Source organism: Saimiri boliviensis, chromosome 6, assembly GCF_048565385.1.
Source record: "Saimiri boliviensis isolate mSaiBol1 chromosome 6, mSaiBol1.pri, whole genome shotgun sequence".
Classification (NCBI taxonomy): Eukaryota; Metazoa; Chordata; class Mammalia; order Primates; family Cebidae; genus Saimiri; species Saimiri boliviensis.
In genome coordinates, this window is record NC_133454.1 from 121,582,631 (window position 1) to 121,608,744 (window position 26,114).

Here is a 26,114-nt window from a genome sequence, read left to right on the forward strand (position 1 = left end):
CCAGTGGCCAGAGGGAAAAAATTTTCGGAGCTATTGTTTAACAATATAGAGCTTCCAGTTCCTCCTGAAAAAAAATTCTGGAGATTTATTGTACAGCAAAGTGAATGCACTTAATCCTACTTAGGTGCACACCAAGAAATGCTTAAGATGATGCCCTTTACATTTGTGTATCACAATGAAAAAAATGTAAATCTCCGGGCAGGACATCAAAATGTTCCTTTTTATGACTGCATAGTGTTCTATGGTGTATATATGTGTGTGTGTGTGTGTGTGTGTGTGTGTGTGTGTGTGTGTGTATGTCGCAATTTCTTTACTCATTGATTGGTGGCCTTTCGGCTGGTTCCATATTTATGTTATTACAAATTGTGTTGCTATAAACATATGTGTGTGAATATATTTTTCATATAATGACTTCTTTTTAGTCTGGGTAGGTAGTCAGTAGTAAGATTGCAGGATCAAATGGTAGTTCTATTTTTAGTTCTTTAAAGAATCTCCACACTGTTTTCCATAGTGGTTGAATTAATTTACATTCCCACCAGCAGTGTAGAAGTGTTCCCTTTGTACCACACTTATGCCAACATCTATTACTTTTTGAGTTTTAAATTATGGCCATTATTGTGGGAATGACATGGTATCACATTGCGGTTTTGATTTGCATTTCCCTGATCAGTAGTGATGCTGAGCATTTTCTCATATGTTCGTTGGCCATTTGTACACCTTCTATTGAGAATTGTTGATTCATGTCCTGAGCCTCCTTTTTGATGGGATTCTTTGTTTTACTTTTCTTGCTGATTTGTTTGAGTTCCTTGTAGATTCTGGATATTAGCCTTTTGTCAGATGTGTAAATTGTGAAGATTTTTTTCCCACTTTGTGGGTTGTCTGTTTACTCTTCTGACCATTTCTTTTGCTGTGCACAAGCTCTTTAGTTTAATTAAGTCCCACCTATTTACCTTTGTTTTCATTGCATTTGCTTTGGTTCTTGGTCATAAAATCTTTGCCTAAGCCAATCTCTGGAAGGGTTTTTCTGACATTGTCTTCTAGAATTTTTATAGTTTCAAGTCTTAGGTTTCAGTTCTTGATCCATCTTCAGGTGATTTTTGTATAAGGTGAGAGATGAGGACACAGTGTCATTTCCCTACATGTGGCTTGCCAATTATCCTAGCAACATTTGTGGAATAGAGTGCCCTGTGATGCTATATACAAATCATCACACATTTCTCAGAATTTATAGAGAGTAGGACAGTGAGAATGAACCTTAACATAAACTATGCACTTGGGATGAAAATAATGTGTCAAGGTGAGTTCATCAATTCTGTATATCACTCTGAGTCAGACTGTGAATCACAAGGGAGGTTGTGCCTGTTGAGGGGGACAGGTTAGATGAGAAATCTGTATTTTCTACTCAATTTTTTTGTTAAGCCTGAAAGCCTAAAGAAAATAGTCTTTTAGAAAAAAAAAAAAAAAAAAAGGAACAATGTAATTTGCAAATAGTATTCTCTTCTCACAAGAAGAAAAATCTCAATTGAAAAAATTGACTCAATGAATTGTACACTATTATAGACTGTGTATCAATTTTGGTGAAAATCAAAGCAATCTACTGGAAAAAAGCATATTAAAATAAATAAGAGGAGAGAGATCCAAGATGGCTGATCACTAACAGCTCGGGATTGTAGCTCCCACTGAAAGCGCAAAGAATGAGAGGACGCCACACCTTCACATGAATTCTTGTTGCTCACGCACCAGGAGATTCCCAGCGGAGGAGCCCCACGGGTCGCCAGCGCGACTCTTGTGACCGGCGAGGCAGTTTTGCCGGCGCCTTGGAGCGACGGTTCTTGGTGCAGAGTCGGAAAAGCACCATCAATCTTAACGCCGCTGATTTTGTCGGCGCAGTGGGTTGCTCAGATTTCGGCGCTGAGAATCAGTAAGTTGGACGTCCACTCAGAAACCTAATTACAAAGACGGTGAATTCAAAGACCACAGATGGATAAATTTATAACGAAGGGAGGAAAGCGGCCAAAAAAGGCTGAGAATGCCCAAGATCGGAACGCCTCTCCCTCAGCAGGGGATCACAGTTCCTCATCAGCAACGGAACAAGGCTTGATGGAGAACGAGTATGTTCCAATTTCAGAAGCAGGCTTCAAAATGTGGATAATGAGAAACTTCTGTGAATTAAAAGAACTTGTTTTAACCCAATCTAAAGCAACTAAGAACTTTGAAAAAAGATTTGACGAAATGTTAACAAGAATACACAATTTAGAGAGGAATATAAGTGAATTGATGGAGCTGAAAAACACAATAGGAGAACTTCGTGAAGTATGCACAAGTTTTAACAGCCGAATTGATCAAGCAGAAGAAAGGATATCAGAGGTCGAAGACCAACTCAATGAAATAAAACAAGAAGACAAGATTAGAGAAAAAAGGATACAAAGGAACGAGCAAAGTCTCCAAGAAATATGGGACTATGTGAAAAGACCTAATCTACGCTTGATAGGTGTACCTGAATGTGACGAAGAGAATGAATCCAAGCTGGAAAATACGCTTCAGGACATTATTCAGGAAAATTTTCCCAGCCTAGTAAGGCAGGATAATATTCAACTCCAGGTAATACAGAGAACACCACAGAGATATTCCTCAAGAAGAGCAACTCCAAGGCACATAATCGTCAGATTCACCAGGGTTGAAATGAAGGAGAAAATACTAAGGGCAGCCAGAGAGAAAGGTCAGGTTACCCACAAAGGGAAGCCTATCAGACTTACAGCAGATCTCTCAGCAGAAACCCTACAAGCCAGAAGAGAGTGGGGGCCAATATTCAACATCCTTAAAGAAAAGAACTTTCAACCCAGAATTTCACATCCAGCCAAACTAAGCTTCACATGTGAAGGAAAAATAAAGTTTTTTGTGAATAAGCAAGCACTCAGAGATTTCATCACCACCAGGCCTGCTTTACAAGAGCTTCTGAAAGAACCACTACACATATGAAAGGAACAAACAGTATCAGCCCTTCTAAAAAAAATTATCAAAAAGAGCATCAATATAATGAAGAATTTACATCAACTAATGGACAAAATAGCCAGCTAATGGCAGTATTAAACTCACATATATTATTATTAATTCTAAATTTAAATTGACTAAATCCCCCAATCCAAAGACAGGCAACTTGAATAAAAAACTAAAACCCATCAGTATGCTGCATCCAGATCCATCTCACATTCGAGGATACACAAAGACTCCAAACAAGGGATGGAGAAAGATTTACCAACCAAACAGAGAGCTAAAATAAATAAATAAAAAGCAGAAGTTACAATTAAGCAACAAAGATCAAAAGAAGCAAAGAAGGACATTATATAATGATAAAAGGATCAATGCAACAACAAGAAGAGCTAAAGATCCTAAATATATACGCACCCAATACAGGAATACGCAGACATACAAGACTTATAAAGAGACTTAGACTCCCACATAATAATAGTGGGAGACTTCAACATTAATATTAGACAGATCAATGAGACAGAAAATTAACAACGATATTCAGGACTTGAACTCAGATCTGGAACAAGTAAATGTAATTAACATTTATAGAACTCTGCACTTTAAATATACAAAATATACACTCTTATCAGTACCACATCATATCAACTTAGAAGCTTAAAAGAAATCTTGGTTGGCTCCTTGTTTGCTATTTTCTTCCCTCATTTTCTTTCATGTCTCCATTATTAAGGACAATTATAGGCATACCCATATTTAGACTGCATTCTAGCCCGGGCAATAAAGCAATACCCCCATCCTCTCTCCTTCTTCCTCTTTCTCTTTCTTCCTCTTCTTTATTCTAAAAAAAAAATACATAAAAATAAATAAATAAATAAATAAGAGTTCCGACACAGTGGTTCATGCCTATAATCCCAGCTCTTTGGGAGGCCAAGGCAGGTGGATCACGAGGTCAGGAGATTGAGACCATCCTGGTCAACATGGTGAAACCCCATCTCTACTAATAATACAAAACTTAGCTGAATGTGATGGTGCATGCATGTAATCCCAGCTACTCAGAAGGCTGAGGCAGGAGAATCATTTGAACCAGGGAGTCAGAGGTTGCAGTGGGCCAAGATTGCGCCACTGCACTCCAGCCTGGCGACAAGAGTGAGACGAGACTCTGTCTCAAAAAAAAAAAAAAAGAATTCATGAAGTTAGCTAAACACAAGATCAGAATATGAACATCACTCGCTTTTAGTAAACTAGCTACACGATTACATTCTATAATGGATAGATGCCACAACTGACAAGATTATACATAGCAGTGACAAAAATATATTGAAATCTACCTGACTAGAGATATGCAAGCCTCTAAGAATAAAATTATAAAACTTTAGTCACAATATAAAAAGGAAATCGAAATATATGGAGGCACACACCTGGTTCCTGGAGGCAATATAGAAAATTTAAAGATGTCATCTATGCTCTGATATTCTGCAAATTTAATGTCATTACTTAGCAGATTTTTTTTTACCTTTTATTTTCAGTTCAGGATACATTTACAGGTTTGTTACATAGATCAGCTGGTATCATGGGGGGTTTGTTGTTACAACTTTTTTATCACTCTGCTATTAAGCTTAGTACCCAATATTATTTTTTCAGATGATTCCCTCCATCCACCCTCCATGATGAAGTTGAGCCCACTGTCTGTTGTTCCCCTCTATCCATGTGTTCTCACCATTTAGCTTCCAGGTATAAGTGAGAATATGTAGTATCTGACTTGCTCTTCCTGCATTAGATTGCTAAGAATAATGTCCCCCAGCTCTATCCATGTTCCTGGAAAAGACATAATCTTATTCTTTTTTATGGCTTCATAATATATCATGGTGTATATGCACCACATTTTTCTCATCCAATCTGCCATTGATGGACAGGATGGTTCCATGTCTTTGTTACTGTGAATAGGGCTGCAATGAGCTTATGCACACCTGTGTATTTGTGGTCAAATCGTTTCTTTTCTTTTGGGTGTATACCCAGTAATGGGGTTGCTAGGTAAATGGTAGTTCTGTTTCTAGCTCTTTGGGGAATTGTCACTCTGATTTCCACAATGGCTAAACTAATTTACATGTCCACCAACAGTATATAAGCAGTCCCTTTTCTCTACAACCTGGCTAGCATCTAACAGAATCTTACTAGGGAAATTTGATGTTTTGTTTAATTCTAAAGTGCTGTTTGGGTCTTTCAAAATTAGAATGTATCCACTGATTGAAAAGTGAAGTGAAGGCAAGATTTGGTGACTTACTACCTGGGCTCAAGCTCAGTTCTGGCATTTTCTACTTGTGAGTTTTTCAGAAAGTGGCTTAGCCTTGCAGCCATAGTCTTCTCATTTTTAATCTCAGGTGGTAAAAACAGTGTCTACCTCACAGGATTCACATACAAAATAAATGAATTAATGGAGGAAAATACATATTACAGCATCTGAGCACTAAATGTCAATGTCTACAGTTATGTAACCAGAGGAGAAAATTATAACTAATAAGGTAAAGGAAATAATTCATCTCTTTCTCAACATAAAATATCAAACTGAATCTGACCGATTCTGCCAACAAGGAATGTGTACTTACCCTAAGTGCTAACAAGGAGTGCTTCAGAATCTGGTTCTGATTCCCTTGGGTTTTCCCATAGTGCAGATAATTACTTTTCAATAACCTAATTTATTGTTTTATGGTTAGCTCAAAGTGCTATTGTTATGATGTTATTAATATCCTTAATAATGAATCTTGGATCTAAGTCTACAGGAGAGTATGGGTGGGGTAAATATTATCAATCCCCAAAACACACAGAGGCCTTGGACTTCTGTCCTCACAAAAACGTGTGGTCCCAGTGTCTTTCTGCCTCAACTTACCACTCAAGTATTCTCTAGGGATTGGTCTTCAAACTGGTGAACATCTTCCTGGGAGATGGAAGCAGTAAGAGACTCAATCAAGATCCTAATATTTAAGGACTTTGAGCACACACTTATCAGGTGGTCACACTGCTTAAGGAATCCCAGAGGGAGAACTGCCTGCCAGAGAACTGGGCCAGGTCCTCAAACTTCTTCATGACCATCCGCACAGTTCATCCCCACAAAATATGCTGGCCCACCCTTGAGGTACCTGTGTGTCTCGGCAAATCAGCCCCACCTGTGTGTCTCGGCAAATCAGCCCCACATAATGAACAATACACATGAGGACAGCAAGCCACAATCACATCAAAGGTACCATGTCAAATCGGGATGTTTGAGTCTTCTGCAAAACACGTGCCACTGAAGATGATGAAATTAACTGAACTTTCTGCATCTTGATCTGGAGAGGAAAGCAGTTACCTTGAGGTATTTACAAACAGGCTTAATGAAATGTTTTATAAGTTTTGGAAGAACGGCATGGAGAAGCAAACCAAATAACCTCAAGTTATGTGGGAAAAACTAGGAAACTGATAGGCTGATCCTCACTGTGGTTTGTTAGGGACAGTTTACTTTGGTGAAAGTGACAGTTTGCTCACTAGAAAGACCTTTCTTTCCCAACACGCTGTTGCATTGAGAGAGCCAATAACACTGTGTACCACCTGTTACTGGCCCCCTTTAATGTCATTAGCTCTCATATTTTGTGTACATCTAGCCTTATGATCTTCCCTAAAATCTCTGTGACTGTAGGTCAGCCACTCTTTGGCTCTAAGGCGTAAATTAACAGAAAATTTTCCTATTCCAGATGACCTAGTACTAGCTATTGCCCAAAAAGTCTAGTGTGGTCCTTATTCTATGTAGTTATTGAGCTAATTATGCCTTGTTTATTACAGTATAGACAAGAAACTTACCAGCCTTTAACGTGTGGAAAGGTCAGACAAATGGCCTCCGACTGGCTGAAAAAGAAAGACCAAGACTCTATATTGCAGTCATGTGATGCCAGGTAGGATGCATGTTTTCTTAGTTCCAGATTTGCTTGTTCCTGTGTATTGCCTTATTGCTAAAATGGAGGTCTGTTTGTTTTCCATCCCTAAAGTTTGTGGCAGCGGGCTCCTTGTGGGTTCTCCCATGGAAGGCATTGCTGGGACACTGGAAGGTGAAAGTAGGTAGCAGTCATGTTTCTTTGCTTCTCACATTGCTTCTTGCAGTGACTGTGGCAGCAGATCCTGCAACATCTGGCAGCCCAGAAGGGCAGAGTGCAGTGCGATGACTGTTATTCCTGCTGAGGTGGCTCAGTTCCAGCAGCAGCCTCGCCTTCACCTGCTGTCATGGGATCTAAGCAACACCACTTAACCTTTTCTCTTCCAGCTCCAGGGTTCGTATGGTCTTCCTGCAATTCTCAATCAAAAGGCATCCTTCATAGTCCCTTTTTGCCTCTACAGTCTTTCAAAACCCACTAATGACAATTCCTACATGAAACATTTTTCTGTTCAATTTACTTCTACTCTTTATTTTCCTGACTGGACGCTTTCTGATAAGGACTGGAAATGTGTATATACTTTATGTATTATACATCTCTCTCACTTGATATATATATGTACATATAATATATATACACATATATTCCTCACATCATACATATATATATATATATATATATATATATATATATATATATATATATTCCTCTCTCAAATAAATACATACATGAAAATGTGTGGTTTGCAGAAAAACAAAGCAAAGAGAGAAGTCCCATCATGGGAAGAACTATGTATCACACTGACTGTCAGTTAGAGAAAAATTAATGAGTCACCAAGCTGAAAGAACTTAAGGTTTTTGTTTTGTTTTGTTTTGTTTTGTTTTTTGCTCTTGTTACCCAGTTCTCTGGATAAATACCCTAACATCTTCAAAAGCACACAATTATCACTATTTATCAATACTTCAGGTATTTTGCTAACACATATTTCCTTTGATACTTGGCACTACATGACAGATTGTGATGCTGTCTCATTCAGCCTGATAACCTGACCTTCTGACTTCATGTACCTAATGAAATCCAGTGTCCCAGTTTTACACCTGTCTTCTGTGGAGAAAAACCCATGTTGAAGAAGGACAGGATAGAAGAAACTGGAATGAGTTTATTGTCCCCACTTGATTATAGGTTTCTACTCTCATCCTTTTCTTTGTGGAGTCTCAATAGTTATGCACATCTTATCCTAAACTTCCTTTTCTCTTTACCAGAAAAATCTCCTCTATCTAAGGTTTTTCCTTCAGTGCATGCCTGTACTTCAGTTTCCCCTAGTCTTATTTCTCTGTAGATTTCATCCTTTCTGCTCTTCATCTGCCAGGAGTTCTTAAACACTTCTTTTCAGATGTTGTCACTGTCTTCTTTTACAACACTGTAGAGTTTAATGTTTTGTTCTTTTGTTGTTTTGTAAATTTCATAATATTTGAAATTTCAAAGAAAGAGGGGTAGAGATTCAACTCATGCTTGATCTGTGGTCTTGATCCGATCTTAGGTAATGTGTTCTATTTGTTGATTTTCATCATGGTCGTGTTCTTTAACCAACAGATAACTCTGATAATCATAGGCTTGTCATGGTAAAGAAAATAGTTTCCCTTAAAGGCAAATGTAACTCCCTCTAAATCTCCTTTTGATGTTTGCTTCGCGTTTAGAAATGCTCATCTTCATAGACTTATAGTAATGACACAGAGGGAAAAAAAGTCCAGGGAAAGGAGTTGTCGCCTAGCAGGGAAAGATCTTCTAGTACTGCTTTAGAAAGTCAAGCTCTTATAATCCAGTTTAGAATTTGTCTATTTGTAGGACCTCACTAAGTGATGTTTGTAATGTCTTCCCATGATCAACAGGAAGGAGATAGGGAAGTAAAACAGTCCCGTCCAGTCTATGAGGTCTGAAACTTACTTTCCAACACAGGGTAAATAAAATACGTCAGCTCGCGAGAGCCATTGAATGTTTCTAATCTCAGTAAATTAAGACTACACTTTTATTCTGCTACACAGAAGTCAAAGGGATCAAATACTAGTGTGTGTGTTAAGCACTCACAGCTGCGCCTCATTCATATTTTCCCTTCAATGCATTACTCAGGGCAACCTAATTCCTCTCTAAATAGGCACCTGTGAGTCATCTTCACTTTCTGGAACTTCATCCTTCAAGTCTTACTTCCTATTTCTTGCACACATCACCACCACCATCACCACCATGATCACAGACCTGCTCCCTTTATTCCTCCATCTGCTAAAGCCAAATCTCCATCTAGGCTCTCCCCACATTCTGTCCCGTACTTAATATCAACCTAGGTTACACGTAATTTCTTTTTTAAAATTGATCATTCATAATAATAGTACATATTTATGGGGCACAAGTGATATTTTGATACACGCATCTGATGGGTAATGATCAAATCAATGTATTTAGGATGCCCATCTCCTCAAAGATGTATTATTTCTTTATGTTGGGAACATTTCAGTCTTCTCCTCTGGCTTTTTTGAACTATACAATAAATCTTTGTTAACTATAGGTATCCTACTGTGCCATCAAACATTAGAGTGTATTCCTTCTGCTTAGCTGTATTTTGCATGTGTTAACCAAATTCTCTTTATCCACCCTTTCCAGTAACTGATAACCATCATTCTACTTTCTAATTTCATGAGATCAACTTTCTGAGCTCCCATTATGAGTGAGAACTTGTGGTATTTACCTTTCTGTGCCTTTTTGCCCACATTTTCTGTGTCTTGCTCTCTGGGTATAAAATCAGAGGAGACAACTCTTACATAAACCTGCTAGATTAATGCAGAACAACCTTCTTTTGCCAAGAAGAGAGAAGTTAGTCAGCTGTTTTCAATTCATAGAACCCAGTGACACTATCATTTCATTTTGGTCCTTTAGCTTTACATGGGAAAAGGAAACTTGGGCCTCCCCCTAGTGACCAGTGTCATATTGCAAATGTTCAAGGAGATCCCAGATTTGAGAGGAAATGGTGCCACCTAGTGGTTCACACTCATGGTCAGTTTAAAATACCTAGGCATGTAAGTAACGAGGAATGTCAAGGACCTCTTCAAGAACTACAAACCACTGCTCAGGGAAATACGAGAGGACACAAACAGATGGAAAAACATTCCATGCTCATGGTTAGGAAGACTCAGTATCGTGAAAATGGCCATATTGCCCAAAGTAACTTACAGATTCAGTGCTATCCCCATCAAGCTACCATTGATTTTCTTCACAGAATTGGAAAAAACCACCTTAAACTTTATACGGAACCACAAAAAAGAGCCACGTAGCCAAGACAATCCTAAGGGGAAAAAAGCTGGAAGCTCATATTACCTGACTTCTAACTATACTACAAGACTACCGTAATCAAAACAGCATGGTACTGGTACCAAAACAGAGATATAGACCAGTGGAACGCAACAGAGGCATCAGAAATAATGCCACACATCTAAAACCATCTGTTCTTTGACAAACTTGATAAAAACAAGCAATGGGGAAAGGCTTCCCTATGTAATAAATGGTGTTGGGAAAACTGGCTAGGCATTACAGAAAGCTGAAACTGGACCCCTTCCTTACACCTTACACAAAAATTAACTCCAGATGGATTAAATATTTAAATATTAGACATAACACCATAAAAACCTTAGAAGAAAACCTAGGCAATACCATTCTGGACACCAGCATGGACAAGGACTTCATGACTAAAACACCAAAAACAATTGCAATAAAAGCCAAAATAGACAAATGGGATCTAATAAATCTTTTGAGCTTCTGCACAGCAAAAGAAACTATCACTAGAGTGAACCAGCAACCAACAGAATGGGAAACAAATTTTGCGATCTACCCATCTGACAAAGGGCTAGTATCCAGAATTTACAAAGAACTAAAAGTTCTTTGTAAGTTAGCGGAATGATAAAATCAAGGAATACAGGTGCACAGGATTCAGCAACTCAATGGCACATGTGATTTTCAAAATAAATTATTGTGTGTCCCCCTTATGGGAAACAGAGTTTCAATTTAAAGAAAACCAAGCATATCAATTTAAAGAAAACCAAGATTCTGGAAGTTTGCCTAAGTGGCTCAGGACATAACAGGGCAACCGTGGACTCAGGCTGCCGAGATCTGTTCCTCTCTTGGCCATTCACCTTTATTTGACCTTGGAATACAATGAGAGGATAAATGATCAGTGGCAGGAATGTACTCACAAGTCTGTAACGTTTCCTTATAGTTTAATACCAAACTTCATTGGAATAATCAACTCTATTAGACATTTATAAACCCATTGCACAGTAGAAGGAAAATGGGAATACAAGGGAACATATAAATACATATCATGGAAAAGTCTCACATAAGACAATAACTACAGGAGAGATCACACATTGTGGACCAGTATTAGCACAATCAGTACTTGTTTTTAAGATGTTTTGCTAAAAGAAAAAATAAAAATGAATTTATGTATAAAAATATCAAGAGCATATATAAATTTCAGACTGGTAAAGAGAAACAAAATGAAATTAAACACATCTCAGTGAATGCAATGAAGAAAGAAAGGCAGAGAAAACCTGGAAAAAGCATCGCCAGTGAAACCTTGGGCCCCAATTCATTGCATGCTAGAATAATTAACAAGTATCTGGCTAAAGGCGAGACAGTATCTAGAGAAAATGTAGGGAAGCTTCCAAGAGCATGACAAATATCTCAGCCTAGATCTGGCCAGGACACGGGCATAGGGAGCTCACCGCCCATTTTGGGCTTGCTCTCCTCAGATAGCAGTTGCAATCCTGTGGATAGAAGTGACAGCCAACACATTCCTTTGATAGAGCAATTGAGGTCGCAGTCCAAAGTCTACCTATGGATTGATCAATTCTAAACCCCTGACTTTGTATGGAGACAAGCATAGGAATAAGAATGAAATAGAAGTAGACTCTTGAAAGGAACTACAGCTCACTGCAAATGGGATGGAGGTGATCACAGAGAGCAGAGATCATGGGTGTCCTGATGCATCCATAGTTGGCTGTGGGAAGAAAATGTACGTAGAGGAAGATGGTGTCATCCCAGGCATTGTAACATAAGAGATTCGTGTTGTGCTTCAAAGACCCTAATGCTCTCAACAAATCAGAGGGCATGTTATTAAGAAAAGAATGTTGTCCCCCAACTATCTCAGCAAAAAGTCGGAGTAGAGAAAGTCATATCCATTGTCCATGTCCATACCCCACAGCCTAGGTCTGGACAGAGACACTTTCACAACAATTTCAATAGGTATTTAATTACTCACTGATTGCTTGATAGTAGAGTGTTTTCTTACCAAGTGATTGGGGAATTTCTTATAATTCTGCTCTGAATTTTAATTACACTCAATTACAGCTGCGGAACATAGTTTCTGTGATCTCGGTGATTGTAAACCTGTGAAGGTTGGTGGTGAATCCCCAGCCGGTTGCAGTGCTGGGCCCTCATAGTTTCATTCAATGGTACCTAGACCAATACATCCAGCCCCTAAAGCTGTGGGCGAATCCTGGGCTGGTCACCACATCTGTGTCCCTTCTCCCCATGGAACTCTCCACACAGTTAGTGCTGGAGCTAGAGCCATTGACAAGCAGTGTCCGTCCTGATGAGCACCACTCTAGTTCTCAGTCTCCAAGCCTCTTCATCCAGTTTTGCCTTGGGACCGCAGCATCCGCCCTTGCCTGAAGCAGGTAATTTCCATCCCACTGAGGAATTCCTCAATGGGTTATGTGCTCCCCTGAAATAAAATACAGAGATGATTTTCTCCATCAGGCACAACTCTGAGCCTTGCTCTGAATGTGCAGTTTTTCCTTGCTTGAGTCTTGATTAAATTAGGCTTTCCCGACATTGTCAAAGTCACAACGGATGGTTGGTCTAAGCTATTTGGAGTCTCATCTGTTTCCCCACTGTAGCCACCTGGGAGACCTAGATCCCTCACTGAGCCAGGACACTGGAGCGGACAGTGATGAGCTTCCCAGGGATCTTCGGGAAGTGCTGGGTGTGGGCACCTTATGCCTCAAAGACCTGAGTCATACTTTCTCATCATCCTCATGCTGCCTTAAGACGCTTCTCATAAATATTCTTTTCCTGGGCAAATTTAGAAGCTATTACACCAACTTGGTTGTTTCCTCTGTCAGTTACATGGGCCTTGCATGTGCAGGCACAGGCTTGGCCATCAGACTCAACCTGTTTTTCCTTGTGAGATGCTCCCCATGTGGCATGGGCATCCTGGAACAGCCCCTTCCACTGGAGCCTGTTTCCTTTCTAGAAGGTATTTGGCCACCTCATCAAATGGGCCAGGGCCTTCACTGAACAGATTCGCATTTACTGAGGGCCCATATGCACATCTTCCAGTTCCTAGCTCTGAATCTCTTCTCCCTTTTCCTCCCTTTCACGGTCTTAAGCAAAACAGGGTGGGCTTTGGTTTGGGAAGGTGCTAAGGGAGGATCTCATTATAACTTTTGTAAGTCACAAGTATTATGGCTTTCATAGGCCACTCCTCCATAAAAATAAACTGTGTATTTTACAACTGCATTCATAATACGTTGTGTATATTAGTAAAAGTTTTTAAATTATAACAGTATCATAAGCCCCTGTTGTGAGCCTGCATCTCTGCACCTGCCGTGCCTTAGGGAAGTGTCGGCCCTGGTGGAGCTGAATTGTCCTGAGACATAGAGAGGGTCTTCCTGGGTGAGGGGATTGCCTGGAGAAGAGGAAGGAAAGACTGAGGTGAGAGCAGAACAGGTGACAATAACTACCCCTGCTGACACAAAGGCTGGGGACACAACATGAAGGATACCCCAGGTACCATTTTTAAATCCCCTGGTGTGCTGGGTCTCTGCACAACACACACACTCCCCTCAACCCTCACTGCCTTTGCAGTTCACTGTGTGGCAGAGAGGATGTGCCCCATTCCCACTGCATGAACAGGACTAGGGGAAGCTGAATAATTTAAGGGGGTGCTACTAAAGTCAGTAATCATAACTTTATTATTAAAATAATAGCATAATGCTGTTGTATATAATATTTTTATGCAATATCTTTAAAAATTAAAATTGAAGCCAACATTCATGATGAACAAAAATCAAAATTTAAAATCCAGACAGGAGCTGCCATGTTTTGCAGGCCTCCTCTCTCTGGCAGGCTCTGGTCTCAGCCGTGCACACCTGGGAGAAGCCCAGAGAGCGTGCAGAAGAGCCTGACATGGCCAGCAGGCCTCAGCAGGAACAGGAGGCCTGGAGTGGAAGCAGGGCCACTGAACAGAATCCCATCTCAAACCCCAGAGCTTGAGGGCCCCAGAGACAGTAATGTGGGCAGGTGGTGTATGGGGACAGGGAAACAGTCTTTGGAGAGAGGACCAAGGCTTGGGGGACAGGCCAAGGAAGCAAGTGCTTTGCAGTCTTCAATCCACAATCATGAGTTCTTTCATAAACAAGTGTGTGCATGTGTGTGTGTATACGTGCATGCACACATGCACATAAGGAGGTGATATGTGATGAGACCCTCTAAATCCATCCTTATTATGGGAGAATAAAGAGAATCTTTAGGTTTTTTAGTATATATTTTATTGCATTATAAGTTTTGGGGTACATGTGAAGAGCATTCAAGATTGTTGCATAGGCACATAGGCAGTGTGGTTTGCTGCCTTCCTCCCCATCACCTATATCTGGCATTTCTCCCCATGTTATCCCTCCTCAACTCCCCACCTCCCACTGTCCCTCCCCTAGATCCCCCCGCCACAGACCCCAGGGTGTGATGCTCCCCTCCCTGTGTCCATGTGTTCTCATTGTTCAACACGTGTCTATGAGTGAGAACATGCCATGTTTGATTTTCTGTTCTTGTGTCAGTTTGCTGAGAATGATGGTTTCCAGGTTCATCCATGTCTCTACAAAGGACACAAACTCATCGTTTTTTTTATGGCTGCATTGTATTCCATGGTGTATATGTGCCACATTTAAGTTAATGTTTTAAAATAAAAATGAAAAGCAGATTTCAACAATTATCTTGCAGTTCGTATTTAAAGGACGTAAGACAGAAAAGTTGTAGTTTATAGCAATCTGTATTTGGTTTCTCACCATGCTCTAGTCCTATGAGCCAAAGGTCTCATGGAAAGTTAAAATAAATCACAGAAACTGCTGCCATATACTGATTCCTAAAAAGCAAAAACAGAGATGTCACTTAGATTTTCAGCACCCTCTAACTAAATAAAATCTTAAAAAACAGAAACTTCTCATTGGTTTCCTGGGTTTGCCTACAAATATCTAGCATCCAAGAAAGTTATTGCTGGTAGTAAAATGAAAATGATCTACTTGTTAATGCCGTCATTCAAGGGACACTTATTGACACCAAAGAAGTGCTACTGTTTCTGGATCATGACTCCACCACACAGAATTGTTAACATCTTAGTTCACATGCAAGGAAATGTGAAGGTGTGAGTTTTCATATGACCTTCCGTGTGGAAATATGGGCAGCAGTCTGACACGCTCCACCACTACCTTTGTGCCCTGCTAATGACTGACACTGTAGACTATGACTAGTCTAAGCAGGCTTTTAAAGAAAAAAATCACCTCATCCTTCATTGCAGTTGATATTTAGTTTTTAAATAAATTATTAATGTGGTAAAATGTACATCTCATGAAATTTGCTGTTTTAAGTTAACAGTTCAGGAGCGTTCTGTATCTTCATGCTGTTGTGCAATCCAGCTCCAGAACTTCAGTTTCAGGTTTTATTGTCCTGCATACCTGAAATTATGTACCCATTAAAAGCAACTCCCCTTTCTCCTTGGCACCCAAGCCCTGACAACCACCGTGTTCCTTTCAGTGTCTCCGAGTTTGACTCCCCAGATGCCCACATGTGTAGGTCATGCAGCATTTGTGTTTCTGTGACTCCTTGTTTCACTCAGCATAACGTCTTCAGCGTTCAACTATGTTGTAGGAGGTGTCAGATTTCCCAAGGTAATGGTCACTTTTGTCTTTAGGGGATATTTTGGTATATTTCTAACTTTTCTACTACACAAAGATTAAAGTACAATTTTTGCATAGTGAATAAATGCTAGATAAAATTCTCAACACTATGTATAGTTAGAAGGAAATACCATTAAGCTATTGATTTTTCTTTGAAACAATTTCTTCCTCATGGTGACTTCATATTAGTTTTCTACACTTCTTATTAAATAGTTCCAGGTATACATATGTGTGTGTGTATATATATACACACATATATGTATAAAATTGCATTTTAGGTTTTGGGGTACATGTGAAGAACATGCAGGATTGTTGCCTAGGTACATACATTGCACTGTGGTTTGCTGCCTTCCTCCCCATCACCTACATCTGGCATTTCTCTCCATGTTATCCCTCCCCAACTCCCCACCCCACACTGTCCCTCCCATAGTTCTCCCCCACAGACCTCAGTGTGTGATGCTCTCCTCCCTGTGTCCATGTGTTCTCATTGTTCAACACCCGCCTATGATTGAGAACATGCAGTGTTTGATTTTCTGGTCATGTGTCAGTTTGCTGAGAATGATGGTTTCCAGGTTCATCCATGTCCCTACAAAGGACATGAATTCATCGTTTTTGATGGCTGCATAGTATTCCGCGGTGTATATGTGCCACATTTTCCCTGTCCAGTCTATCATTGATGGGCATTTGGATTGGTTCCAAGTCTTTGCTATTGTAAACAGTGCTGCAATGAACATTCGTGTGCAGGTGTCCTTATGATAGAACTATTTATAATCCTTTGGATATATACCCAGTAATGGGATTGCTGGGTCAAATGGAATTTCTATTTCTAGGTCCTCGAGGAATTGCCACACTGTCTTCCACAACCCATTTACCCTCCCACCAATAGTGTAAAAGTGTCCTATTTCTCCATATCCTCTCCTGCGTCTGTTGTCTCCGGATTCTGTTATGATTGCCTTTCTAACTGGTGTGAGATGGTATCTCAATGTAGTTTTGATTTGCATTTCTCTAATGACCAGTGATGATCAGCATTTTTTCATATGTTTGTTGGCCTCATATATGTCTTCTTTTGTAAAGTGTCTGTTCATAACCTTTGCCCACTTTTGAATGGGCTTGTTTGTTTTTTTCTTGTAAATCTGATTTAGTTCTTTGTAAATTCTTAATATCAGTCCTTCGGGTAGATTGCAAAAATTTTTTCTCATTCTGTTGGTTGCTGATTCACTCTAATTTCTTTCCTTCGCTGTGCAGAAGCTCTGGAGTTTAATTAGGTCCCATTTGTCTATTTTGGCTTTTGTTGCCAATGCTTTTGGTGTTTTAGTCACAAAGTCCTTGCCTATGCCTCTGTCCTGAATGGTTTTGCCTAGATTTTCTTCTAGGGTTTTCATGGTGTTAGGTCTTCTGTTTAAGTCTTTAATCCATCTGGAGTTAATTTTAGTATAAGATGTTAGCAAGGGGTCTAGTTTTTGTTTTCTGCACATAGCTAGCCAGTTTTCCCAACACCATTTATTAAACAGGGAACCCTTTCCCCATTGCTTGTTTTTGTCAGGTTTGTCAAAGATCAGCTGGCTGTAGATGTGTGGCATTGTCTCCAAGACCTCTATTTTGTTCCATTGGTCTATATCTCTGTTTTGGTACCAGTATCATGCTGTTTTGATTACTGTAGCCCTGTAGTATACTTTGAAGTCAGGTAGTGTGATGCCTCCAGCTTTGTTCTTTTTGCTTAGAATTGACTTGGCTATGCAGGCTCTCTTTTGGTTCCGTATGAAGTTTAAGGTGGTTTTTTTCTCGTTCTGTGAAGAAGGTCATTGGTAGCTTGATGGGGATAGCATTGAATCTATAAATTACTTTGGGCAGTATGGACATTTTCACAATATTGATTCTTCCTAACCATGAACATGGAATGTTTTTCCATCTGTTTGTGTCCTCTTATTTCCTTGAGCAGCGATTTGTAGTTCTCCTTGAAGAGGTCCTTTACATCCTTTGTTAGTTGTATTTCTAGGTATTTTATTCCCTTCGTAGCAATTGTGAATGGCAGTTCGTTCTTGATTTGGCTATCTTTGAGTCTGTTATTGGTGTATAGGAATGCTTGTGATTTTTGCACATTGATTTTTGTATCCTGAGACTTTGCTGAAGTTGCTTATCAGTTTCAGGAGATTTGGGGCTGAAACAATGGTGTCTTATAATATACAATCATGTCATCTGCAAATAGAGACAATTTGACTTCCTCCTTTCCTAATTGAATACCCTTTATTTCTCTTTCTTGCCTGATTGCTCTGGCTAGAACTTCCAATAGTATAGTGAACAGGAGTGGTGAGAGAGGGCATCCTTGTCTAGTGCCAGATTTCAAAGGGAGTGCTTCAGTTTTTGCCCAGTAAGTATGATATTGGCTGTGGGTTTGTCATAAATAGCCTTTATTATTTTGAGATATGGTCCATCGATACCTAGCTTATTGAGAGTTTTTAGCAGAAAGTGCTGTTGAATTTTTTCGAAGGCCTTCTCTGCATCTATTGAGATAATCATGTAGTTTTTGTCTTTGGTTCTGTTTATGTGGTGAATTATGTTTATAGACTTGCGTATGTTGAACCAACCTTGCATCCCAGGGATGACACCTACTTGATCGTGATGGATAAGCTTTTTGTTGTGCTGTTGCAATCAGTTTGCCAGTATTTTATTGACTCTAAGCAATGTTCTGAATGTTCAGTTTTTTTCCTGCCTGGGTCCAAGATGGGATTTCCCCATGGTTCTCATAAGTCACCCAGGATGGTTCCTCTAAGCAATTTGGGGTCTCACCTGGTTCCCAGTGTAGCTACTTGGGAGTGCTGTGTCCCACAGTAGACCAGGACTCTGGGGGCAACAGTGATGGATTTCTCAGGGGTCTTCAAGAAATGATAGATGTGGGTACCTTCTGCCTCAAAGACTCCAAGTTATACTTTGTCATCCTCAGGCTTCTTAAGACCCCTTCTCTGGGAATGCCACACAGATAAGTTAAGAAGAATCAAAACAGACAGCGTTTGCTGGGTTTTCCCACTCAGTCTATTAGCATAAGATCATTTGCTTTTTGTCCAATCGGATTTCTACATAGCTGTGTGCTCTTTATTGAATTTAAGCTTTAAAATTAACAGTTTTTCATTGGTTTTCACTGGTTCTTTGGATATTCATTTCTGAAGTTTCCCATGTCAAATAACACTTTGATTAAAGGAATCTCTTATGCAAAAAAAAAAAAAAAAAAAAAAAAAAAACACCTTCTCTCAAGAATGTTCATTTCATTGGCAATTTCAGAAGCTGTTATGTCTGTCACCTACTATGCATAGGGTCCCCTTTCCACTGCCTGGGTCTGACATGCTCAGGCATAGGTTCCTCCACTGGGGCAAACCTGGTTTTGATTGTGTGATGCTCCCTCTGTGGTGTGGGCATCTGGAAATGGCTCCTTCCCTTACAACCTGTTTCTTCTCTAGAATGTATATGGCCCCCTCACCAAATGGGTCAGGATCTTCTCTGAACAGATTCACATTTTCTGCTACCCAGGTGTCCATCTTTCAGTTTCTAGTTCTGAATCTCTTCTCCCTTTTCCTCTCTTTCAGGGTCTTAAACTGTCAAGGATGGGCTATGGTTTCAGCAAGTTCTTGGGGACAAGGCCTCATTGTATCTGTTGCAGGTGATGTGTATTTTATTGCGGTCATAGGCCACTTTTTTTTTTCTTTTTTGTTTTATTGTACTTTAGGCTCTGGGGTACATGTGCAGATCATGCAACATTGTTGCATAGGTACATTCATGGCAAGGTGGTTTTCTGCTTCCATACCCACATCACCTATACCTGACATTTCTCCCCACATCATCCCTCCCCACCCTCCCTCCCACTATCCCTCCTGTAGCCCCCCGACAACGGACCCCAGTGTGTGATGCTTCCCTCTGTGTGTACACGTGTTCTCATTGTTCAACACCCACCTGTGAGTGATGGTGTTGAACAATGAGAACACGTGGACACAGAGAGGGGAGCATCACACACTGGGGTGTTTGGTCTTCTGTTCTTGTGTCAGTTTGCTGAGAATGATGGTTTCCAGGTTCATCCATGTCCCCACAAAGGACACGAACTCATCATTTTTGATGGCTGCGTAGTATTCCATCGTGTATATGTGCCCCATTTTCATTGTCCAGTCTATCATTGATGGGCATTTGGGTTGGTTCCATGTCTCTGCTCTTGTAAACAGTGCTGCAATGAACATGCATATGCATGTGTCCTTATAATCAAACGATTTATAATCCTTTGGGTATACACCCAGTAATGGGATTGCTGTGTCAAATGAAATTTCTATTTCTAGATTTTTAAGGAATTGCCACACTGTCTTCTACAATGGTTGAACTAATTTACAGTCCCACCAATAGTGTAAAAGTGTTCCTGTTTCTCCACATCCACATCCTCTCCAGCATCTGTTGTCTCCAGATTTTTTAATGATTGCTGTTCGAACTGGCATGAGACGGTATTTCAATGTGGTTTTGATTTGCATTTCTCTAATGACCAGTGGTGATGGACATTTTTTCATATGTTTTTTGGCTGCATAAATGTCTTCTTTTGAAAAGTGTCTGTTCATATCCTTCGCCTACTTTTGGATGGGTTTGTTTGTTTGTTTGTTTGTTTGTTTGTTGTAAACCTGTTTTAGTTCTTTGTGATTCTGGATATTAGTCCTTTGTCAGATGCGTAGGTTGCAAAAGGTTTTTCCCATTCTGTTGGTTGCTGGTTTGCTCTAGTAATTATTTCTTTTGTTGTACAGAAGCTCTGAGTTTTAACTAGATCTCATTTGTCTATTTTGGCTTTTGTTGCCATTCCTTTTGGTGTTTCAGTCATGAAGTCCTTGCCTATGCCTATGGCCTGGATGGTTTTGCCTAGGTTTTCTTCTAGGTCTTTTATGATGTTAGGTCTTATGTTTAAGTCTTTAATCCATCTGGAGTTCATTTTAGTGTAAGATGTCAGGAAGGGATCCAGTTTCTGCTTTCTGCTGCTTCTTTATAAAAACATATTAAACTTTGTATTTTACAACCACATTGGTAAAAGGTGTGTACATTTCTGGCTAGATTTGTTGGTATATATATTCATCATCATTATATTCACTTTAGGAAATGATTTTCTAAAAATTATAACATTTTCATATACCCCTGTAGATATTATGGGCCTGGATCCCTGCAGCTGCCTTGCCTGAGAAAAGAATTGGCCCTGGTAGAGATGAGCTGTCCTGAGAAATAGACAGAGTCTTCCTGAGTGAGGGGATGGCACCAGAAAGAAGCGGGACAGGCTGAGGTAAGAGCAGAAGAGGTGGCAATAACCTACCCCTGGTGACAGGTATGCTGGGAACAGGACATGAAGGAGACCCCAGGTTCCATTTAAACATCCGCTGCTGTGCTGGGTCCCTGCAGAGCACACTCACTCCTGTCCACCCTCATTGCCTTTGTAGCTCACTGTAGGACAGGGGAGGATGGACCCCATTCCTGCTGCAGAGTAAGGACTCAGGGAAACTCAACAATTTAGGGAGGATGCTATGAAACCCAGTAATTATATTTCTATGTGTCTATAATATAATATTATAAATAATATTTTAATGCAATGTTTAAAAAATTAAATCTGAGGCCCATATCCACGATGAACAAAAATCGTAATTTAAAAGCCAGACACGATCCACCCTGCTTTGCAGTTCTCTTATCCCTGGCTGGCTCTGATCTGAACCCTGCACACCTAGGGGAGGCCCAGAGATAGTGCAGAGGAGCCTGGTGTGGACAGCAGGACTCAGTACCCACAGGAGGACTGGAATGAAAGCAGGGCCTCTGAGCAGGACCCCACCTCAGACCTCAGAGCCTGAGGAACCCAGAGAGAGGCATGTGGGCAGGTGGTGCGATGAGGGTAGGGAACCAGTCTTCAGAGAGAGGCCCAGTGCTTGAGCGAGAGGTGCTAAGAAAGCACGTGCTCCACAGAAGCCTCATCTCTCACCCGACACCTGCAAGTCCTGTCTGTGTCTGCCTCCCACGGGCTGCCTGACTGTGAGTCCTGGAAAGCCTCCCTTTTCAAGTAACGACAAAGGGAACTTGATGATTTGCAGTTAGTTTATTGAAATGAAAATGAATATGAGGTTTCAACAATTGCCTTGCAGTTTCCACAAAAAAAAGGTCCAGAGGAAAAAGAAAACAAGAAAAGTTGTGGTTTCTAGCAGTAGGCAGCAGTTTTCCGGCCATCTTCCGTGTCGTAGTGGTGTCTGAGTCAAAGGTCCCGTATAAAGTTAGTAGGGCGCACAGGAAATGCTGTCATAAATTATTTGCTGGAAAACAAAAGCAGGCCACTTACATTTGCAAATCACTCTTAGAAAGTGCGATACTAAAATACAGACATTTCTCTTCATGCTGTTTTTCTGCATTTGTTCACAAACATCTAACACTTAGGAAAATTTGTACTGGAAGCAAAACAAGAATTCTCTTTTCATTTATTCTGTCATCCAGAAGACACTTTTTTTTTTTTAAGGCAATGTTTCTCTGCCTCCCAGGCTGGAGTGCAAGTGGCATGATCTCAGCTCACTGCAATCTCCGCCTCCAGGTTCAAGCCATTCTCCTGCCTCAGCCTCCCAAGTAGGTGGGATTACAGATGCCTGCCACCACGCCCAGTTAATTTTTGTATTTTTACTAGAGATAGATTTTCACCATGTTGGCCAGGCTGGTCTTGAACTCTTGACCTCAGTTAATCCACCCACCTCAGCTTCCCAAGAGTGCTGGGGTTACAGCTGTGAGCCACCGCACAAGACCCAGGAGACACTTAGTCCTACAGACATCCAACAGGGGTCAGGGTTTTAGGATCTTTTCCCTGCCAGGATCCCCTTAAGATTTTCTTCTCCAAAAATCCTATTCCTTGAAATAATTTATCCAATACATACGTGACATGCACTATTGGATGAAGACCTGCCAGTTGAAACTGATTCTGAGACCACTCTTTCCACACAGAATTGTTTTTGTTTTTGTTTTTAAGAGACCATGTCTCCCTATGTTGCCCAGGCTCTAGTGCAATGGCTATTCACAGTCGTGATCCCACTACCGATCAGCACGGGAATTTTGACCAGCTCTGTTTCTGACCTGGGCCGGTTCACCCCTCTTTAGGCAACTTGGTGATCCCCAATCCCAGGAGGTCACCATATTGATGCCAAACTTAGTGCAGACACCCGATCAGCATAGCACGCTACAGCCCAGAACTCCTGGACTCAAGTGGTCCTCCCACCTCAGCCTCCCGAGTAGCTGGGACTACAAGCATGCAGCACTGCACCCGGCTACAACACAGAATTGTTAAAACCTCAGCTCAGATATATGAATATTGATGGTTTGGAGTTACTGTGTTGCCTTACGAGTGAGAAATATTGTAACAGTCTGAGGCTCTTCACCCTTTACCTTGGAATAAATTTAAAAATATTGGAGCTAGGCATGACTAGTCTACTATAGATTTTTAAAGAGGAAATTATTCTACAAATGTTTGGTAGGTCTTTACATTTTCTACCATAAAATGATTCCAATGGAGTTTTGAAATATTACATAAATGTTAAAAATAGAATCTGTAGGTAACATGGTTTTCTTTAATGGGCAGAAATACTTATTGTTATAATCGTTGACTTTTATTTTGATGAAGAATTCTGCCACTTGTGCTGTTTCACACCATGATCTGCACTTTCCATTTCCAGAGGTATTTAATTAAATAGTCTATGATTCCCATCAGATGTGCCAAAAAATCTGGACATGGGTTTTAAATTCTTTATATTAGAATCTGTAGAGTTTGCCCAAATAATATTTTCTGCACTGTGTAAAATAATTTTGAGAACATTTTGATTATTCATTACTATGAAAAGGAAAATATTGTTGGTTGTTCCCAGCAGTGAGTGGCTCTTTGAGAATCAGATATTTTCTCTTGACAGAAAATGTTCAGCCTCACCAACATGGTGAAACCCCATTTCTACAGAAAATATAAAATTTGCCCGGCATGGTGGCAGGCACGTGTAACTGCAGCTAGTGGGGAGACTGAGGCAGGAAAATATCTTGAAGTTGGGAGGTGGAGGTTGCAGTGAGCCGAGATTGCACCACTGCACTCCAGCCCAGCGACAGAGTGAGACCCTGTCTCACAAAAATTAAAGAAAGAAAGAAAATATAGGTGTATCTCTGTCCCTGTCTGTGTCCATGTGTGTATGTCTATGTGTTTATTTTTCTGTGTCTATGTGCATGTGTCTGTGTGTTTCTATGTACATGTGTGTGTCTGTGTCTCTGATTCTGTGTGTGTGTCTGTGTTTCTACAGGTGTGTGTGTGTTTCTCTAAGTGTGTGTGTGTCTGTGTCTGTGTGTGTCTATGTGAGAAAGAGTGTGCGTGTGTGTGTCTGTGTGTGTGAATGGACTGGGGAGCTGATGGTTAGCCCTGCCTTCTTTTCTGGAGCTTTCTTTTCTTTCTTTCCTTTCTTTCTTTCTTTCTTTCTTCCTTGTTTTTTTGCAATTATCACTCCCTGAAGACACTCAAAGTAAAGTTGCAAAGCACCCTTAAATTAACCGATTTATAAAGAAAGCTTGTTCACCAGTGCTTAACACTCCTCGTGCCATGTTTGGAGCCTGTTTGTTTCTGGACCGTGATTTTAAAGGACACATAAGAAAAAAAATGAAATTACCATGAACAAATCAAAATTCTTTAGAGTTTCATTTGACTGGTTGAGGAAACACTGTTTGAATTCCGCTACAGCCTCTTCACTGGTAGCACTGCCTAAGAACTCTTGCAGATATTGCTGGAATTCTGGTACAGACACTTCAGGATCGGTGGTCTTGTTAATCACATCCTCCAGCGGTTGGCAGCCAGAACCTGAGAAAAAGGCAGAAGAACATGGGCCATCCCCAGAGGGGTGAACCTGTAGCTGGGTTTTTTCTTGGATGCCGGTGATCGTTGTGGGTTTTTGGCCTCCAACCTCTCAAGGGATAAGCGGTGGGGCCACTGCAGGTGGACCGTATGCTCGTAAAAAGAATATCGGACCCAAAAAGCATCGCAGAAAAGTGATTTTATTCAGGCAGAGAAAAGAGAAGGAAAGGAGAAGAAGCGAAAGTCTTCCACGAAGAGTGTGGAAGGGGATTCCAGAGGGGAAATCCCAGAAGGAGTTCCCACCATGTGGGAGGGAATTCCAGAAAGCTCGAAAATCCGGCTTTTATCCTAGGAGAAACCTCCACCTTCTCTAAGACCCTGAGCCAATGAAAGCAGTTCCTTAGAGCTTCTGCTGGAGTGACTGACTTTTAGTTTCTTCCCGCGACCGCGAAATTGAAACATAAACCATTGAATCTCCCGGATGGAGAGAGATGGGAGGTGGGCATGGCGCTGGGAAATTCTCTCCCTTAAAGCTATGCCCCCTCATGGACCCCAAAAGAGAGCACATTCCCTCAAACCCATTCTGGGGATGAGCTCTGAGGCTACTCATCTGCCTACCTCCCAAGAGAGACTGAGCCTCAGAAAGATTATGGCGCAGGGTCTCATGTTTTCAATTCTAGGAGCATAAACTCAGTCTGCACAACTTCTCCTGACTTCTAAAGCTCAGATCAGCCCAACCCTGTGCATTCTTGGTGAAGAAGACCCTCGGGAAATGAGGGGCTCTGACCTGGGACATGCAGCAAACACTGCTTCAACTTCTTTGGTCCAAAATCATGCAGTGCTTCCCTTTTATCATTCCCAGCATCAAATAGGGGTTCAATGATTTCAGATGAATGGGTCTAAGATATTGTCCATCAGCTCTGTTGAGTCAACTGCGATAAAAAAGGAACCTAAAACAGAACTTCTTACTTATGATAGGATCTGGGGTGGCCCCCACTTTTGGGGAGTGGAAAGTGCTCTGGACATGGATTTGCATGAGCTGCTTGTGCTCTGGGCTCTGCTGTTTTCTATTAAGTTGACTGTGAACTTGTCAGCTATTCACCCACTTGCACCTACTTTGGCAGCAAATGAGGCAGAGTGTGCAGGGTAAGCTTTGTGACTGCACAACCCCTAGCTTTGAGGCTGACCTCCCTGCCCAGAACTCACCTGCATAGCAGTACAGGGGGAGGGCCGCCAGTATGAGGACCACCAGCAGCTTCATGGTGAGGTGGGTGCTGTCAACGTTCAGTTGTGTGTGGCACGGATCAAGGAAGCTGCTGTGAGATGAGCACCTAGCACTGCTCTATTTATTCCCGAGGGAGGCACCTTAGTCCCTTCCAGGAATGA

The 26,114-nt window shown here is 40.9% G+C and overlaps 1 protein-coding gene across 1 annotated transcript; it reads right to left on the reverse strand.

Moving 5' to 3' along the window:
- Window positions 1–6,231: 6,231 nt before the first annotated feature.
- Window positions 6,232–25,989, reverse strand: LOC141584964 (mammaglobin-B-like). Its single transcript, XM_074401936.1, has 4 exons — window positions 25,935–25,989; window positions 24,547–24,734; window positions 9,141–9,222; window positions 6,232–6,311 (listed from the first exon to the last, which is right to left on the reverse strand). Exons 1-4 carry the CDS (start codon window positions 25,987–25,989, stop codon window positions 6,232–6,234), a joined length of 405 nt encoding a protein of 134 aa, XP_074258037.1.
- Between the last annotated feature and the right edge of the window lie 125 nt (window positions 25,990–26,114).